A 21,139-nucleotide genomic window follows, 5' to 3' on the forward strand; every position below is an offset into this window, starting at 1 on the left:
CAAGGAAACATTTTCAAGCCACACACTCAAGGTGTACCAGGGTATCCTTACCAACCCGTTCGATGAAGCTCAGTTCATGAGGTTGAACTCATCCATTCCCTTCCCAGATGTCATAAGTAAAGACTCCAGTTTTGTCTTTACAGTCGGCAAAACTCAGCATGACCAGTTTGTGCAGGAGCGAATTGTATTAAGTAAGAAGGATGTCAATGCAACCATCTCACGAAATGCCCTGAAACTCCCAAGTTCATGTGCAAAAGTCCAACTCGCTAGCCCTGCAATCAAGCCACCCAAAGGAACCTTTGCAAAGCTGAAGGAGGCCTGCAGATCAAGAGAAGAAGAGACAAGGAAGTTATTTGGTGGTGAATTCACAGGTGAAACTAATTGATATAAAGTCAGTTATTCAAATATTTTAGATGTTACTTAAGTCTTACCAGATTTTTAATACAGTGATATTCATTGATTCAATTTCACATTCAAGTTAATTGATTTGACAGTAAGCCCAAGAGTTACACTTAGCTTAACTATTCATTTCAATTTCAGGTTTACCCGACGCCTTGTCAACAAAGGATGGAGATATTTATCATAGCCAAAAGTCTCAAATTCTTAAGGACATCGGTGTACAAGTTCAATCTACATCCTCAGAAGGACTTGTGATAGATTTGTCTGTGCAAGTACGAATCATGGCAAAGTCTCTCACCAAAGGCATGACATTCCAAGACTTTGTAATCAAAGTGTTGAACAGCATTGCCAGGATCGGTCATGAGAAGAAAGCCAATCGTATTGACATTGTGGCTGACCTCTACCAGAATATGAGTATCAAGACTGCGACTAGGAAGAACCGGGGATCAGCAGGTAGTTCACAGATGGCTTTCAGTGAGAATGACACCATGCCAGAATCTAAGCAATTCTTTGAAGCTTTTCTGTCTAATGTAGACAACAAAGTAGCCCTGAATCTAATGTTCGCAAGGATTGCTAAGGCACAAGCGTGGAACTGGGACAAGGAGTTCAGCATCACCTACGGCAGAAAGGTGCTTGCAAACTTCGGCGAAAGCTTCGAGATCCAGCTTTATGACAGCATAGATATGCTTGAGGAGGCTGACAACCGCATCGTTTGCCATGTGATGCACATGCTAAACAAGGGGATCAAGTCAGTTACAGTTAGAACAGTCGACTCCGATGTGGTAGTCATCCTACTAGGGTTCACTACACAGTTCCTATCAGTATGTAATGACTTGCAACTTATAGTTGACTTTGCAGTTCCTGGCAAACGCCAATTCTACTCAATCACAGAAGCACACAAGAAGCTTGGTGGAGATGTGGCCGATGCCATGCCTGTGTTCCATTCTTTTAGTGGCTGTGATTCTGTGAGCGCCTTCTTTGGCCACTCAAAGACTGCTCAATACAAAGCCTGGATAAACCACAGTAAGTCCACAGAACTCACTGCTGCTTTGAGAGGACTAAGTTGCTGCCCTAGTATCGAGACAGTTAAGGAAAACATGGAAGTTATTGAGCCCTGGGTAATGAGCTGGTACAACAAGACTGGACTGTACAACTGTGTCAGTATAGATGAGCTCAGATTCCAGCTGTTCAAGCACTCAGTTAATGATGAGCTGAGAGACCTACCCCCAAGTCAGGATGCGCTTCTACAGCATCTGTTGAGAGCTACATTCCAGGCAGGATGGCTGTGGGGAAACAGCCTGCTACAACTCCCTTGTCCCCCTGTCATTGAATGGGGTTGGACTACCGAAGGAGAGGAACTCTTCGTCAAGTGGAGCACAGTTTCCACAAGAGATACATTGTCTCAAGTAACAGGGGTGTGTAGTTGCAGATCTAATAAGTGTACCTCATGTTCTTGTGCTGGCAGAGGGATGAAATGTCTCATTTATTGCAAGTGCCTCAGCAAGTGTTTGAATCCAGTCTGATGGGATGTGTGAGGTTAAAATAAAGATTTTTTTGGACCTCACATGGTTTGCTTTGTTTCTTTGGTGGTTACTGGGTTCCTCCTCTTATAACAAAGAGTCAACTTGAATACTAGCACTCCATGAGTAGATGTAACACTTTTACTCAAACAAACTGTATAGCCTTCTTGCACAGATTTGGCTAAAGTTGATTGCATGCTGCTGATCAATTCAATGGAAAAAAGAACATGTTCATGAATAGCTCAAAACGTGAAGGTTTTAGGGCATACAGTATATTTGTTCAGAGCACTAATATAAATAGTTATTTCCACATCTTTTGAGCCCAATATCAACTCGGGGCAACCTCCGAGAGCTGAGCCTGAGATATAGTCCCAGGGCTAAAAAGTGGGCGTGGCCATGTATGTGACCAGTGAAAATTAGTTTTTTGTAAATACCTGAAAAAGTAAAGGTTTTGGGGTATATGTTTGTTCATAATGCTTATATAAATGTGGTGCTTCTGCTTCTTTTGAGCCCATGATCAGCTCTCTGCGACATTCAGGAGCCGAGATACTGATTTCCAGGCCTAAAAAGTGGGCGTGGCCATTTCAGAGACTTCCCCCACCTAAAATTTTGGGCTCCTTGCATTTTTTTCTTTATTGGACCCTAAATTAACAGAAAAACATTGGCTCAAATGTGAATGACTTTTTGCAGCCTTGACCCCATATTTGCCCTTAACTGACCAGACTATAACCGATGTAGGAGACTATGAATAGGCAAGTCCTTAAAGTTATTTCATTTAATGTGAATGGGATTTTAAACCCAGCTAACAGAAGTCAAATACTGTCAAAAATGAAAAGGGAAAATGCACAGATAGTGCTCCTGCAAGAGACGCATCTCACTTCATCAGAACATGAAAAACTAAAAAGAATGGGGTTTTCGATGGTGTATTATTCATCCTATAAATCAGGTCATAGAAGAGGCGTAGCAATTTTAATATCACAAAAAGTACCATTTGAACAACTTTCAGAGGTCTCGGACAAGGAAGGGAGGTACATATATGTTAGTCTCAGGAAAAATAGATGACACTATCATAACACTGGGTAGCATTTATGTCCCCCTGGAAGTGATTTCGCTTTTTACAGAAAAATATTTGATTTGATGATAGGGGCCACAGGAATTGTCATATGGGCTGGAGACTGGAACATACGTCTCAACCCAAAACTAGATTCATCAAAAAACTCATCCGCTATTATTACATAGGAAAATTGATGTTCTAATGGCAGAATTGGGCATATTAGATCTTTGGTGAGATTTTCATCCATCAGGCCGTGATTATACTTTTTATTCATGCTCCCATGATGTATACTCAAGGATAGATTTTTTTTTGTGTGTTAAAGAGAGACCGCTATAGAATGCATAGTTGCGATATTGGAAGTATTGACTTATCTGATTGCACCTCTCACTTGCACTATACACATCAGAGATAACCCGGGGAGAATATTGTGGAGGCTAAATACAAGTGTCCTAAACAACCCACAATTTAAGACTCAGATGAGAGAGGAAATAAAAATGTTTCTAGAAGAGAATGATAAGAGACAGGTTGATTCGGCTATAGTATGGAATACCTTAAAAGCAGTCGTTAGGGGTAAACTTATATCTTTCTGTGCACATGAAAAGAAAGAAAAACAATTAAGACTAATAAACCTTAATAAAAAATTAAAAGATCTTGAGACACAACATAAAAGGGAACAAAAACCGAATCTGATGACGAAAATCAGAAATGAAATAAATATATTGTATTCACAGGAAATTGAAAAAAGACGATATTTACAAAACAGAAATACAACGAGTCAGGCTCAAATCAACTAAACTTTTAGCAAGGAAGCTACAAAAACAACAAGCGGATAACACGGTATACAAAATAAGGGACCCAGTCTCTAAGACCATACAATATAAACAAGATGAAATACAAAAAACATTTAAAAAGTACTGCAAGTCCTTGTACACAGCCCCGCTTAGAGGACGAGCAACAAATTGGAATGTTCCTTGATTCTCTCAATTTACCTGATCTATCAGGAACAAAAATCAAACATTAACAGCTGCAGTAACTGAGACAGAGCTAAACAGCGCAATCTCCAGGCTCAAAGCGAATAAGTCACCCGGTCCGGATGGCTTCCCGTCAGAGTGGTATAAGGCTTTTCGACTCCAGTTAATGCCAAACCTTCTTTGGGCTTGCAATACATGTTTAATGGATGCTAAAATACCTCCATCATGGAGCGAGGCAGTTATCTCAGTTATCCCAAAGGAGGGAAAGGACAGATTAGAATGTGGATCATGCAGACCAATTTCAGTGCTGAATATTGATTACAAATTACATACAGCCATCCTTGCCAAAAGACTGGAAAAGATCCTTCCCCAGCTTATACATAATGACCAGACTGGGTTTATCCTACAAAGACAAGCTCACGATAATATTAGATGATCGTTGCACATATTAAACCATATCCAACATAATAAATTGGAAGGCCTCTTAGTTAGTCTGGATGCTGAGAAGGCTTTTGATTCAGTGAGTTGGCCGTTCTTATACAACGTTCTTGAAAAATTTGGCCTTCATAAAAACTTTGCATAGGGCAACCCTACGTTATATAATAAACCATTAGCCCAAATTAAAATAAATGGGTACCTTTCAGACACTATTATATTAGAACGCAGTTCGAGACAAGGGTGCCCAATCTCACCGTTATTCTTTGCGCTTTATATTGAGCCTCTTGCACAGTGGATAAGACAGACTGAAAGCATCAAAGGCATCTGCATGAATGGAGAAGACCACAAACTGGCATTGTACACTGATGATATTTTGATTTATTTAAGTAAACCCCCAAACTCATTTTCTGAATTAATGAAACTCCTAGAAACATTTTGTAGATATGCAGGACAAAAATTAAATGTAAAGAAAATGCAAATTTTGACTTTTAATTATACAACCTCAAAACACCTTAGGGAAAAATTCCACCTTAATTGGAATCAGAACTCATTGAAATATTTAGGAATATACTTACCAAAAAAAATCTCAACACTGGCAGAGATAAATTATGGTCCCCTCTTAACAAAAATTAAAGACGACATACACAGATGGAATGCTGTCTCTTTCCTTGGTCTCAGTCATTGAATTGATTCTGTAAAGATGAACATCCATCCACAATATCTATTTATTTCAAGCACTCCCTGTAGAAATTTCTTCAAAACAATTCTCCGAACTGAATAAGATCATTTCCAGATTTATTTGGCAGGGAAAAAACTCTACAACTACCAAGGGAGAAAGGAGGAATGTCATTACCCTGTTTCAAGGATTATTTTTATGCAGCTCAGACTAAACCCCTAATCAACATATGTAACCCAACATTTCATGCCAAGTGGAAAGATATTGAACTCTCCATTATGAATGATCCTCCAATTCATGCAGTATTGGCTCACAAAAATTTAGGAAGGTTTATAGATAAGGTGCAAAATCCATGGGTTAACGTCCAACTAAAAATCTGGAATATAATAAGAGAAGAATATAAACTGGGCCATACAGTGTGCCTATGATCCTGAGTTCAAGCCTAATAAAATAGATTATAGATTTAAGTCCTGGATTTCAAAAGGAATAACAACATTCTATTCCCTAACAGAAAAGGGACACTTAAGACTTTGAAAAGTTGAGGAAAGAATATGATCTTGAAAAGTCTGATTTTTATAGGTATCTCTAGATACGTAATCATTTTGAACATAACATTAAAGATAAAACAGACTTTAATGATCCGATACTGAGGATATTTATTGGTGCCTATTGAAAAGACTCAAATAGGGGTGTTGTCTCGAGATTTTATAAAGGCCTTATGACAAAAAAAATCCCACTCTACAGAATACATCAAAGAAAAATGGGAAAAAGAAGGGAACTTTACAATATCAAATGAGGATTGGCTTGATGTATGTAAATTCCATTGGAAATGCACCAACTCCCACATATGGCGGGAGTTTGGGTGGAAGTGTTTTAGTCGACTTTTTTATTACACCAAAACAGAAGGCACATATTGATGGGGGGGACACCAAATGTTGGAGATAGTGTGGACTTCAGGAAGCCAACCACTGGCACATATTCTGGGAGTGCCAAATGATAAGACCTTTCTGGGCAGAGCTTCACAAAGCATTGAAAAGCATACTTAATAATGATCTGCCCTTGCAATTTTCCACAATATTCTTTGGAAATGCCGATTTCCAGGCAGGATGGCCAGATGAATATTTATTTGGTATTTTGACATGTGCTGGTAAAAAAGCACTCACAAGACAAAATTGGTTACTTCCTGAACCTACCACAATACAAGAGTGGATAGATATAGTAAATGACATTTATGTTATGGAAAAGATTACTTTTTCCCTCCGTCTTCAGAAAAAGAAGTTTGTTAAATTCTGGACCAAGTGGGTCAAATATGTGAGGCCCTTAAGGCCAGATTTTGTGGAGATATTGAATTAATTAGATTTTAATACACCCTCTCTACCCTCACACTCCTTTTCCCTACCACGCATTGGGAACCTTCACACTCTCCCTACCACAAACTGGGAATCCTCATATCACCTCACTCCTGTATAGTCTTATGTACACACGTTACCTGTCCCAAATTGTATAAAGTTCTTAAAGTTTGCCTTTTTATTTATTTATTTGTTTATTTATGGGGGGGGGTTACTTGTAAGTTTAAAAAAAACTGAATCACAGAAGAAAATGAAACTGTTATTGTTTTGATATACGTTTTGTAATAAATACTGCTGTGAAAAATAAAGAATTTAAAAAAAAAGAAGCTTGGGGCCCTGCATCAGTAGACTGTAGCTTGGGCCCCCCCGCATCAATAGAGACTTTGTAGCTCGGGGCCCTGCATCAGTAGAGACTGTAGCTTGGGGCCCCGCATCAATAGAGACTCTGTAGTTTAGGACCCTGCATCAGTAGAGACTGTAGCTTGGGGCCCCTGCATCAATAGAGACTTTGTAGTTTGGGGCCCTGCATCAGTAGAGACTAGCTTGGGCCCTGCATCACGATGCAGGGTTAGAACAAACGTCCCTTGTAGGGTAGGATTGGGGATCCCTACTATATGCCAACACAATACCCCTGACTCGCCTGGCATGCCCGGTCCGTAATCCAGCCTTGTAAACAAAGAATCCGGAATCCTGCAAAATCGCCGAAATCCTCCTTACTGAGCCTTGGCTAGCGGGTCAGCAGTCACATCATAATCTGGGACTGAATCTTCTAATTCATTGTTGTTTTCGTCCTCAAAGTAGCTGCTGTACTCAGCATCAAATGTTGTTCCCCTCGCTCAGCTCGTCAGCCATTGTCACTGTCTGAAGCGCAAATTTAGAAACTTTTTGCGGTCCACACGGAGGCTAAGACGGGCTAAGAGTGCTGGAAAAAACAAAACAGACCAAAAAAATGGATCCCATAATGCATTTCGCCTTCCCTGTGTATATTTCAGCGAATCACGATGCATTTCATTGGTAATGTGTCATGAAAATGATGACATCATCTAAAACGTGGCACTTCACATCCGGCTGTAAAGGGAGAAGCACACAAATGTCGCACCCGGTCTTAAAGGGTGTGACATATTGTCGCCCCGATTTATAGGTTGGGCACTAATTTTTTGTTTATAGTGAAACTGTTTTTGATTACTGGATTGCATTGTTATTGTTTGTTTCATTGGTTGTACATGCTGTTGCCTTTGTATTTTAGAAATTACTTTATAATGCTGTTCTGAAAAGTCCTTTTTATATATTAATTCTTGCTGACACCACACATACCACCAAAAAATTAGAAAGCTATTGCCTTTATGTGCTTGACTCATTTACTTACAAATTGTAATATGTTTTTGTTTTGTTGTCATTCGGTGTTATGTGTGTTTGTTCTATTGTAGGTATAACATGACCGTGTTGGAGAGGGACCACCCTCCATCCTTGCAGATGCTCGGGGGAACCCATCACTACGCTGTGGTCACTGTGGATGCAAGCACCGCTGTCATCATTCAGGTGCTGGGAACAGAGGGTGTAGCTTTCTTTCCCCCAAAAAGATCTGACCACAGATGCTGGCTGTCATGGTGTCAAATATTCACTAGAGCAGTGGTTCTCAAGCTTTTTCTGCCCCCCCTTTGGAGGAAGAAAAATTTTCATGCCCCCCGCCCCAACAAAATGGTGACAAAATGGGCTGAGTTTAATTTTTTTTTTCCTTTAGTTTATTTCTGATTTCTCCCAATTTAGTGGCCAGTCGATCCCTATTTTAGTTCAAACACTCACCCTCGTACTGCATGCGTTCGCCAACTGCATCTCTCCGGTCGGCAGTCTCGAAGGAGACGCCTCCCCACTTCCGTGACAAGGCGAATCCAGGCCGAACCACTGCTTTTTCCAACACACACAGAGATGCATTCATGTGACGAACACAAGCCGACTCCGCCCCCTCCCGAAGACAGCGTTGCCAATTATTGCTGCTTCGTCGAGTCCGGCCATAGTCGGATCTGACGAGACCGGGGCGCAAAGCCCAGTCCCCAGTGGGCAACTACATCGACACAAAGCCGATGCTTAGACCGCTACACCACCGTGGACCCAGTTTAACTTTATTTAAATAACATCAAGATCATGAACATTCCTTTCACTTTTCTTTCAGTAATTTCTGTTGTGCAAATAACAAACACAAGTTCCACTTCAACTTTATTAAACCTTTATTTATGACATTTGTCACTAGGTTGTTCCGTCAGTCTGTGTGCTTCTTCAAAACCAGAGAAAAACGAAATAAAATTTAAAAATCACTTTGCTAGAACAATAACAATAAAGGTCAATCTGTGCAACAAAAAAAACCCAACAAATGCAGATATTTGGGAAAAACGATGAGCAAGTCAGTTTGTAAGAGCTCAAGTCTTATCACTGCATTAGTGGTTGCAATGAGCCTGTTTTGCACTGCACATCTTTTCAAAATGGGGTTGCAAACTTGATACTGCAACTCTCAAGTCATGCTCAATGTTGAGCTTAGATCTGTACTTTGTTTTAAGTAAGGCAACAGCAGAAAAGCCCATTTCACAGAGATAGGATGTGGCGAAGGGAAGCAGAATGCCCACAGCCCTGTCCTATGAGTGGATACTCCCTCTCTACACCAAGCCAGAATTCACTCAGTGTCTGAGCTGTAAAGCCTTAGGGTGGAGTCAGATGTTGTCTTGATGAACTGGTCCTCTTCAGCAGAGCTGAAATCAGCAGGTGCAGCTGCATTGAATGGATCTGTCACCCAGTCATACTGAGCACTGTTGTTTGAGAAGTATTTTTGAAAAAATCCTTTCAGGGAAGAGATGTGCTCCTTAAGACATGAAATCACTGTGGTGGCTCCAGAATCACTGGTTTCAACAAATTCACTCAGATTCTCAAAGAAATCAGTATTTCCTTGATTGAGTCGCCTGCCCCACATCTCGAGTTTTCGAGTGAATGCCCTGATCTTGTGTGCCAGGTGAGTAAGGTGCTTGTCTCTGCCTTGAAGCTGAGGATTTAATTCATTCAGCTTTCCCAATATATCGCTGAGATAGGCCGGTTTCATCAGAAGTTGTTCATCACTAAACTTGATTGCAACTTCATGCATATGCTCCTCCTCCAGAAACACCCAAATCTCTTCTCTGAGCTCAAAGACTCTCGACAACACTTTACTTCACGAGAGCCACCTAGCCTTGCTGTGAAACGACACAGCTGAATATTCAGTTACCATCTCCTCACAAAGTGCAGAGAACAGCCGCGCTCTCAGGGGTCTTGTTTTGATGAAATTGACCACCCTAACAACATCGGTCAAAACCTCGTTTAGGTCAGGGCTAATGTGTCTTGATGCTAGCGCTTCTTTGTGTATGACACGGTATGTCTATTGCGCATTTGGCGAGACCCTCTTGATTAGTGCCTGCAATCCCTTTGTTTTCCCTGCCATGGTCTGTGCACCATCCGTGCAAACGCCTGCACAGTTCTTCCATTTCAGCCCATGTTCTGCCAGAAAGTCAAGAAGCCTGAAGAGCTCATCAGCTATCGCTGTACTTGGGACGTACTTGCAAAACAACAAATCCTCACACTGTGACTCTGACGTGACAAAGCGAACATAAGCAATAAACAAGCAGTCTTTGTTGCTGTCAGTAGCCTCATCCGCTTGTAAGGCGAAACGTTTGTCTTTCAGGTTTTCAATGAGTTGTTCTTCAAGCTCATTTGAAATGTCGCATGTATATCTTGCAACTGTATCACTGGACAGAGGGACAGCCTTCAACTTTGCGGCGCTTGTCTCCTCAAACATAGTTGACACCATATCTAATGCCATGGGAAGTATGAGCTCCTCTGCTATTGTATGTGGTTCCTTGCATTGGGCAATTCTGTATGCGACTTTGTATGATGCCATTGGTGCTTTGTTGTTCACTGTTGCAGCTTTTACAAAGCAGTGTTCCTGCTGATGATATGCATCAAGTTTTCTCTGAAAGAAGTCGAGTAGCTTATTGATGTGACTGGGGTGGATGTCGCTAATGTCCCTTTCCTACCGCATAGTACTGGTTCAACCCGACTCTACTCTATTCAACTCTACTCGCTTTACTTTTTGGGATTTTGTTTTCCACTGCAGATAGTATCCCCTCACGGCAAAGCCCCGCTGATCATTTGTGGGTGTGTTGACTAGTTTTTGGTTTTTTTTCCCTAAGATTTTATTTATATTTAAATAAATAAACATACATATGGGTGGCACAGTGGCGCCATGGTTAGCGCGGTCGCCTCAAAGCAAAAAGGTCCTGGGTTAGAGCCCCAGGGTAGTCCAACCTTGGTGGGTCATACCGGTCGTCCTCTGTGTGGAGTTTGTATGTTCTCCCGGTGTCTGCATGGGTTTCCTCCGGGTGCTCCGGTTTCCTCCCACAGTCCAAAGACATGGAGGTCAGGTGAACTGGCCGTACTAAATTGTCCCTGTGTGTGTGTGTGTGTGTGTGTGTGTGTGTGTGTGTGTGTGTGTGTGTGTGTGTGTGTGTGTGTGTGTGTGTGTGTGTGTGTGTGTCGGCATGTTGGCCCTGTGATGGCCTGGCGGCCTGTCCAGGTTGTCTCCCCACCTGCCACCCAATGGCTGCTGGAATAGGGTCCAGCATCCCCGCGACCCTGAGAGCAGGATAAGTGGTTCAGATAATGGATGGATGGATAAATATACATTTATTTATTTTATTTATTTATAGTGGCATTTTCATGTCACCTTTTAGTATGAGCTCAGCTCACTTGGAACCTCGACGGAGGTGGTACCAAAAAAAAGTACCTGGTACCAGGTACTATCCCTACCTTTTGCCCAATGGAAAACCAAAAAAAGCGAGTAGAGTTGAGTTGCGTTGAGCTGCTACTATGCAGTGGAAAAGGGGCATAAGTGTCATCTTAATTTGTTTGGTGTCATACTATCAGCTGCCAGAGTTTTCAGACATAAAATGCACACTGGTCTCTCCTCATCTCCTACCACATTCACTGTGAACCCAAGAGCAAGATAGGCTTCGTCATATTTTCTTATCTTGGTTTTTGGTTGATTACCGCCAGCTAAGCGCTTTGTCTCGTTTGTCTCAGAAGCATCACCTGTCTTTCTTTTCATCCCTGTCAAATATCTCTCCATTCTGTGAACCTACAGACTCTCGGTCTCATGAAAGCACGTTTTGTTGATGTTCCGCCGTGAAAAAGATTCCGACGTCATAACAGTAGTTCCGCACTACATTCCCCCAAGTCACCCCACCCCCCCTGCCTCTGTGCAGGGGGGGTGTGCCACACACTTTTGAGAAATGCTGCGCTAGAGGATTACCTTAGAGAAAACCGTTATGAAAAATAATAAATTCAGTTAGATGTGGGCACTGATCTCCCTCCAGAACTTGTCTGTGTTTGCTTGTGTGAATGGGAGGAGGGTAGGAACTGAGAAAGCTAGTGACATTTTGAGCAAAAAGAAGCACTGAGCCATCTGCTAGGCCTATCGGTTATCTGTTGTATGCAGTACTATTAATATCACAGAAAGTTGAATCACTTCATCTTGACAGTGTTTATTGAGAGAGAAACGTTTCATCACTCATCTTTTTCAGTCTCAGCTGACTGCAGGTATCTCCACCCGTATAAACAATACAGTGGCATAACGACCGAAACCAACGATCAGTTTCATATGCAAATAGGCGTGAGCATTAACTAGAGTTTCAATGGCAATGTGTACTATTCACAGAGGATTGGGGAATGGTTGCAATCACAGCATTGTAAGATGGTGACAGATGTACTCTTGGCCCCCTACTCAGTTCAGGGATGGTCGTTCCCTCTTTACATAGATGGCCTCTTTGACTCCCCATTCAAACCAGCATTCCTCCCTATCAAGAATGTGCACATCCTCATCCTTGAAAGAGAGGCCACTGGCCTGTAGATGGTGTAGACTGTGGAGTCCTGGCCTGACATGTTAGCTCTTCTGTGTTGCACCATCCTCTTGGCCAGCGTCTGTTTAGTTTCCCTGATGTACAAGTCACGGCAATCCTCCTGGCACTTAATAGCATACACTATATTGCTCTGTTTGTGCCGGGGGACCCAATCCTTGAGTGGACCAATTTCTGGTGCAGCGTGTTTTGGGATTTGAAAGCAACTGAGATGCAGTGTTTGGAAAATATGCATTTCAACTGTTCTGACACTCCTGCCACATACAGAATCACCACTGGTTTACGCTTAGGCAGCTGTTGTCCTTCTCTCTTGGATCGGCTGGTGCACTGTGTGGGCGTCTTCTTGACTTTGACAAACACCCAGTTAGGATAACCATACTTAACCAGGGCCTGTTTAATGTGGGATCTCTCCCCTTTCCTGGCTGCTGGGTCGGTGGGGACGTCTGCTCAGTGGTTCAGAGTCCTGATGACTCCTAGTTTGTGCTCCAGTGGATGATGAGAGTCAAACCTTAAGTACTGATCAGTATGTGTTGGTTTACCGTAAACATCAACAATCAAATGTCCCCCATCACCAGTTGCAATTTTACAGTCTAAGAAGACTAACCTCTCATTTTCCACATCCTCCCTGGTGAACTTGATCTGGTTGTCCACAGAGTTAATGTGGTCAGTGAAATGGTGAAATGTGATACGTCCTGAGATTTTGCTAAAAGGACCCCAGGGATCGGGTCCCCCGGCACAAACAGAGCAATATAGTGTACACTGTTAAGTGCCAGCAGGATTGCTGTGACTTGTACATCGGGGAAACCAAACAGACGCTGGCCAGGAGGATGGCACAACACAGGAGAGTTAACACGTCGGGCCAGGACTCCACAGTCTACACCATCTACAGGCCAGTGGCCACTCTTTCAAGGATGAGGATGTGCACATCCTTGATAAGGAGGAACGCTGGTTTGAATGGGGAGTCAAAGAGGCCATCTATGTGAAGAAGGAACAACCATCCCTGAACCGGGGGGGGGGGGGCTAAGAGTGCAACTGTCACCATCTTGCAACCATTCCCAAATCCTCTGTGAATAGTACACATGGCCACTGTAACTCTAGTTAATGATCACGGCAATTTGCATATGAAACTGATCGTTTTCGGTTGTTATGCCACTGTATTGTTTATAAGGGTGGGGATACCTGCAGTCAGCTTAGACCGAAAAGGTCACTTAGACGAGTGATGAAACGTTTCCCTCTCAATAAATGGCTTGTCCAGATGAACTAATTCAACTTTCTGTGATTTTCTTACCTGGATTATTGAGCATGCATAAAGACAATACTATTAATAGATTAGTTTTTTCATAATGTTTTTAGAATAGCATTTATAAAAGTCTGCATAATGTGACACCCCTACCACCAACATGTGCCATAAGATATACACTTAATGCAGTTGTGTGTGTGTGCGTGTGTCTCTCTCTCTCTCTCTCTCTCTCTCTCTCTAGGAGCAGAAGGAGCTGTGCAACGAGAGAGCCAGTGAGGATGTGGTAATGAGGCTGAATGCTCTGTCGCAACAGTACAGCTCCTGTTGGTTCATCCTCTATTGCCCGGAGAGCTCAGAAGGAGGGTCAGTGCCCACACACACACATTCATTCATACAAACATCGAAACACTAATTAAAAGTTTTGATGGGGATTGTGACCATTGAATTAATTACCCCTAGATTTTTCCATTCTCTGTGTATTGTATTTAGTGTAGTTACACTGCAGTTTACTAAATTTTAAGTCTATAATTGCACCCTTTGAGTGGACCTTTGCACGCTGAAGAGATAAATATATACACACACTAACACCTACAAGCATGTACCGAGCTGAAATTTTGGAAACCATTTTGCTCACCAAATTTGTCATGTACCAGGGATTCATTGGGTTGGTTGCTGTAATGCTTAGACAGACATGAAATCCATCCATCCATCCGAACCGCTTATCCTGCTCTCAGGGTCGTGGGAATGCTGGAGCCTATCCCAGCAGTCACTGGGCGGCAGGCGGAGAGACACCCTGGACAGGCCACCAGGCCATCACAGGGCCGACACACACATTCATACCTAGGGACAATTAAGTATGGCCAATACACCTGATCTACATGTCTTTGGACTGTGGGAGGAAACCGGAGCCCCCGGAGGACACCCACACAGACACGGGGAGAACATGCAACCACCACAAAGAGGACCACCCGGGACAACCCACCAAGGTTGGACTACCACAGGGCTCGAACCCAGGACCTTCTTGCTGTGAGGCGACCGTGCTAACCACTGCACCACTGTGCCGCCCAGACATCAACCAATCAAGTTGCATTTTATACAGCGCTTTTCTAGCTGCAACACCCACTCAAAGCGCTTTACATTTCTGGTCAAATCTGAATTTCAGACACCTGTTACAAGCCGTTTTCTGTACAATCGCTACCTATTTCATATGTGTAAGGCCACCGAAATGTGATTTACAATGATTAACTTATTCACACGTGTACTACACACAGATTTGACATGAGCCATTTGACATTAAGCAGACCAGTGACAGACCTTAGTCGGTATGCAGATAATGGATTGTCAACAGCAGTGGAATGGTCACCAGAAACTACAAAGTTATGCTCCTGCACCTAACATTACCATTTCCATTATTACCGCGTGGGAATGAATCAGAGCCTCTGAACAGCACACAGGCTTTGCACATTAACATGGCCGAATGGGTCTCCATGTTAACTGTTCCAATAGATTTAATCATTTCAGCGCATGCCAGGCTAACCACGTGCATAAAAATCGTTTGTCACTCAACAAGTCAAACAGACTGACGAATGAATGACGTTGCTGACTAGTGAGCCACTACTGCAGCAGTGATGTCAACCAGCACTTGCTACCATCAACGTTACCATTGGCCTAACATGATATTTAACATCCTGTGACTTTACAACTATATCATTCATAACTGCTTGATTTTCTAGTAATATAAGATGTGGGATGAGTATTAATCTTAAAAATATGAATGGATATTTCTCCCAAATTTACTGATTACACTGCGGCCGTATCCACGTGTCACTTTTTCTTGAGTAGTGGCTGGGCAGCTTGCACGGCCTGTGTCGTTTAAAAACACAAGGCAAAACAGCTCAATACCACATTAGCCAATATTTTATAGAAGTTGTTAACTACAGACATGAAATCTTAATTTTTAATTTCCTCAATCAATTTAAGAGTAGAATAAGCACACACTATTGTCATCTCACACATACAACATGCTTAAAAAGCGCATGCCTTACCCACCACCACTGTGTTTTCATCAATTTGTTTTTTTTTTTTTTTTTTTGGATATACTTTATGGATCCCCGTAGGGAAATTAACGCTCTGCATGTAACCCATCCTAGTTATGTAGCTAGGAGCAGTGGGCAGCAGCCGTGCAGCACCAGGGACCAACTCCAGTTCATCTTGCCATGCCTTGGTCAAGGGCACAGACAGGAGTACTAACCCTAACATACATGTATTTTTTTCTTTCTCTTTTTTTTTAAATTTTAGGTTGATTGGTGACGCATTCTGTAACCTGGAACTGGTGTACTCATCTCTGGTGTTAAAAATGAAGGCTAAGGACCTGGCTGTGAAGGTGCAAAACATTTTTATCTATTTTGATTTTCTCCCCTTCTCATTCTAACTGTTCTCCTAAGGTTCCACCATTTCACACACCCTACGGTGGTTGGGGCGGGCGTAAATGTCCAGTCTGTCGCTTCTTATCACTTGTCAGCAGTAGGGTACACTGGCAGAATGTTGTGCTATTTTCCCCAGATCCCCCTGCTGCCTGTACTGGCACGCCACCACTTATGGGATTCACTAATTGCAACAATGGAACATATTACCCCGTCTGGCTGCACACCCAGAAACATGCCAGTTGTACTCTGTGTGGTGCCCAACCAAGCCAGAGGCAACACCCCAAGGGGGTAAACATTCATACACCCATTATATACAATATCAATAGTCTAAACTTTTTGGGAAGGACTTTCTTTCTACTGTGTGCAGTCAACAGGGTTGGAAATAAGCACCACACCACTAAAATTGTCCAGACAAGTCATTTATTGTAGCATTAAAGTAGTCACATCTATTTCTTAAAATTGACCAGTCCTTTAGATCACGATGAGTCCATGGGGTGCCAAAGCAACTAAAGAACTAAATATTTACATAGATCCATACAAACAAACAAATAGTATGTGCGTTGTGCAAATGTGTCCAATACACAAGTTGTGCAAAATACTGATAGAAATGGCAGCAGGTGGTTCGGTACACAAAGTGACGTTGTATTAGCAGTAATAGAAGTCCAAGTACAGTTCAAAGCAGTTCAGTACAGGGAGGAACAATGTGTAATTTGTTGACAATGTGTAATTTGTGTATGTGTGTGTGTGTGTGTGTGTGTGTGTGTGTGTGTAGGGCAGGGTTCAGCTCGGACAGCAGTACTGTAGTGTGTGTATTCAGGAAGTGGTACAATCCAATATAGTTAGGGTGCGGGGGGCAATTAGTATGTATGGTCTGTATTTATGCACAGGGTGTGGTACGTTTGTGTGAGTGTTTGTGTGTGTGTTTGTGTGTGTGTGTGTGTGTGTGTGTGTGACACACACACAAGTGTCTAATTCGGGGCATCAGTATCTCAGGCAGGGATCATTGTCACAAGTGATGTGACTGAAAAGATAGAAGAATCATTTGTTGAGTTGTCTGTCAGGTGCTAATCGAGTCAGAAGTGGTGGAGGTGGCCCGCTGGATTAGCCGGATCTGCTTCAACAGTCTGATGACCAGTGACATAGAGCCTTTCAGTTACCTGGACAGAGACTGGCTGGCTGTGATGCCCTCAGAGGTAACCACAGTGTTTAGAGATACACAGAATATAGGCGTGCTCGTATCGGAACACAATGAAAACAAGTTTACTCGCTAATCCATGTCTTGACCCAGTGTACTAACCTCAGTATCAGTGGATGCTGTATGTGACATAAAAACTACAGAAACATAACTCTATCGGCTTTTCTCAGAGGAAACGCTATTTACTCTAGTACGGAATCCGAGTGTCACAGGATGTTGGACTGCAGACATGTTATTGGGCTTACCAAACTGACACCCTCTTTTCCTGATGTGCTGAGTAAGGCTCATGAGACACAAGACGTCTTAACCATGCATTCCAGTATCCTGTGACTACCCCTTTTTAAGGCTCCTTTCAGCAAATCTGACCCAGCTATGCTACTGCTATCCAACAGAATAAACTAAAAAAACCATTTTTGAGATAAAGCTATTTTGCACAATTTTTTTTTACTACATTAATTCTGAGCCTTTGCTGTAAATTGGTTAAATCAATCAAGAGAAGGTGCTTGTAAATCTCATGAGTGAACGGTATTAATTAATTGAAAAACACATGTTGGGATTTACGTGATGCTGAATCGCCTTCGCTGTAACATCAAATAAAACATTCTCTGTAGTGCAAATAAAGGATGGATGAAGTACATATGTAGGAGCAAGGTCACGCACAATAGTCACTATTTGGATTTAAAAGCCCCAGTGTGTCCAAGGCCTGCGACATTCACAATAACTAGGATGGAATATAGTGTGCATTATATCAAATTATATCAATATCAATTCTTTAAATATGAATGTATGTGCTGTTGCTGCAGAAATACAGTATTTGTTTTTGAGTGTATTTGTTTCTTTGTGTATCCCTTGGTAGGATGATAAACGTCTGTTGCGGTTTCCTTGTTTGAACCCTCTGGTCATCCAGCTGATGATAAAAAGGGCCCCATCTCTGCTGTGGCTCCTGGGGGCCTCTCTCTCTCAGCTGGAGGAGCTGCTGCCTGAGGTCCCTCACAAAGTCCTAAAGGTGACCCCACACAAATACACATCCGCCCGCAGAACACCTGATACGACGATGTACATTATTGAAGATGTTTTGACTCGTTTAGCTTTTGTAACTCTTAAAGCTTTGGTTTATGGTAAATGGACTGCATTTATATAGCGTTTTTTCCGACGTGCTCTACCCACATGCGCGCGCGTGCGTGCGTGCGCGCGCACGCACGCACACACACACACACACATACACCGATGGCAGTGTCAACCATGCAAGGTAATGTCCAGCTCATTGGGAGCAGTTAGGGATTAGGTGTCTTGCTCAGGGACACCTCAACATTTTTGCAAGGAGGAGCCAAGGATCAAACCAGCAACCCTGCAGTTACTGGACGATTGGCTCCACCTCCTGAGCCTCTGCCACCCCTGGTTTTACCCATCAGAGATTTGTAACCTGTTTTTATGACTAATTTATTTATACATATCATTTAAATTTCTGTATTCATGTTTTAAACCGTTTTGATGTTGTGACCTTATAATTCTTGCACAATTATTTGCTAGGTGTGGCAAACTTTCTAAATTAAATCCTCTACTATTCACCTCTGCAAATTACTACAAGAGTTCATTGATGGCTTTTAGAGAATTTTTTTCTTCAAGTACACGGCAAATTCTTAAATGCCCAGTAGAGGGCTGCATACACGAAGTAAAATTTAAAGAAACGCTGATAACAGCAAAAGCCTACCACTCATAGGAGACAAGGAAACTGTACCTGTTGCACATTGGTGTTAAAGGTACAAGTATTGCAGATCAAAACTGCTAATGCATGGCAGGATTAAGTTAAAAATACTTACCACACTATCAAATTATTTTGCTATAAAAGTATTGACAACATGGACACAGTCAAAAGGGTTACAGACAGATTGTTAAACAAAGGGTAGGCCAACAATATTTGACAAGACCAAGAGTTAACATCGCTCTTATTTTCTCTTTGCCTAAAATGGTGTAGGCCACAGTTGATCTAATATGCTACCTATAACCCTTATAAAATCATGGTAAAGTGAAGTTACATGACCTTTGGATAGGTTTAATGCAGTGGCAGCTGGCCAGTACAGGGCACTGGGGCGCCACCCCCTTCAAATATCAGGGGTTTAAAATCTACAAACCCCAATTCCAATGAAGTTGGGACGTTGTGTAAAACGTGAATAAAAACAGAATACAGTGATTTGCAAATACTTTTCGACCTATATTCAATTGAATACACTACAAAGACAAGATATTTAATGTTCAAACTGATAAACTTAATTGTTTTTTGCAAATATTCACTCATTTTGAATTTGATGCCTGCAACACATTCCAAAAAAGCTGGGACAGGGGCAACAAAAGACTGGGAAAGTTGAGGAATGCTCAAAAAACACCTGTTTGCAACATTCCACAGGTGAACAGTTTAATTGGAAACGGGTGAATGTCATGATTGGGTATAAAAGGAACATCCCCGAAAGGCTCAGTTGTTCACAAGCAAGGAGGGGGTGAGGTTCACCACTTTGTGAACAACTGCGTGAGCAAATAGTCCAACAGTTTTAAGAACAACGTTTCTCAATGTACAGTTGCAAGGAATTTAGGGATTTCATCATCTACAGTCCATAATATCATCAAAAGATTCAGAGAATCCAGAGAAGTCTCTGCACGTAAGCGGCAAGGCCGAAAACCAACATTGAATGCACGTGACCTTCGATCCCTCAGGCGGCACTGCATTAAAAACCGACATCATTCTGTAAAGGATATTACCACGTGGGCTCAAGAGCACTTCGGAAAACCATCGTCAGTTAACACAGTTCGTCGCTACATCTACAAGTGCAAGTTAAAACTCGACCATGCAAAGTGAAAGCCATATATCAACAACACCCAGAAACGCCGCCGGCTTCTCTGGGCCCGAGCTCATCTGAGATGGACTGACGCAAAGTGGAAAAGTGTGCTGTGGTCTGACGAGTCCACATTTCAAATTGTTTTGGGAAATCATGGACGTCGTGTCCGGCGGGCTAAAGAAGAAAAGGACCATCCAGATTGTTATCAGCGCAAAGTTCAAAAGCCAGCATCTGTGGTGGCATGGGTAACGTGCACATCTGTGAAGGCACCATTAATGCTGAAAGGTACATACAGGTTTTGGAGCTACATATGCTGCCATTCAAGCGATGCCTTTTTTAGGGACGTCCCTGCTTATTTCAGCAAGACAATGCCAAGCCACATTCTGCACGTGTTACAACAGTGGGTACTAGACTGGCCTGCCTGCAGTCCAGACCTGTCTCCCATTGAAAATGTGTGGCGCATTATGAAGCGCAAAATACGACAACAGAGACCCCGGACTGTTGAGAAACTGAAGTCGTACATCAAGCAAGAATGGGAAAGAATTCCACCTACAAAGCTTCAACAATTAGTGTCCTCAGTTCTCAAACGCTTATTGAGTGTTGTTAAAAGGAAAGGTGATGTAACACAGTGGTGAACATACCCCTGTCCCAGCTTTTTTGGAACGTGTTGCAGGCATCAAATTCAAAATGAGTGAATATTTGCAACAAAAAAAAACAAAGTTTATCAGTTTGAACATTAAATATCTTGTCTTTGTAGTGTATTCAATTGAATATAGGTCGAAAAAGATTTGCAAATCATTGTATTCTGTTTTTATTTACGTTTTACACAATGTCCCAACTTCATTGGAATTAGGGTTTGTGCTTAAACATGTTAAATTTAGTTGTATAATGCAAATAATGAAATGAAAGTGTTTATCAGTCTGTGAGTGCCTGTCAGCAGCATTAAATATTGGTGCCAAATGGTATTTGGGTGATTTCTGTCTGAATACATATACTTCCTGGGTGAGGGGTGCCGGTCAAACGATACCTTGTGTAAGCCCTCAAACTTGTGGCGAGCAGGTGACCTGAGGCTGCTGTCTAATTGGTTTCTTCAGATTTTCCATGGGGCGC

The 21,139-nt window shown here is 42.2% G+C and overlaps 1 protein-coding gene across 1 annotated transcript in view; it reads left to right on the forward strand.

Moving 5' to 3' along the window:
* The window catches only part of LOC130111519 (protein shortage in chiasmata 1 ortholog), a 106,713-nt gene that overhangs the window by 35,917 nt on the left and 49,657 nt on the right, over window positions 1-21,139 (forward strand). Inside the window, exons 20-24 of the mRNA XM_056278744.1 lie at window positions 7,835-7,946; window positions 13,819-13,940; window positions 15,876-15,960; window positions 17,065-17,196; window positions 18,055-18,204. Coding sequence (XP_056134719.1) covers window positions 7,835-7,946; window positions 13,819-13,940; window positions 15,876-15,960; window positions 17,065-17,196; window positions 18,055-18,204 — 601 coding nt within the window. The remainder of the gene's footprint in view (window positions 1-7,834; window positions 7,947-13,818; window positions 13,941-15,875; window positions 15,961-17,064; window positions 17,197-18,054; window positions 18,205-21,139) is intronic.

Source organism: Lampris incognitus, chromosome 1 (genome assembly GCF_029633865.1).
Source record: "Lampris incognitus isolate fLamInc1 chromosome 1, fLamInc1.hap2, whole genome shotgun sequence".
In the NCBI taxonomy this organism is placed as follows: Eukaryota; Metazoa; Chordata; class Actinopteri; order Lampriformes; family Lampridae; genus Lampris; species Lampris incognitus.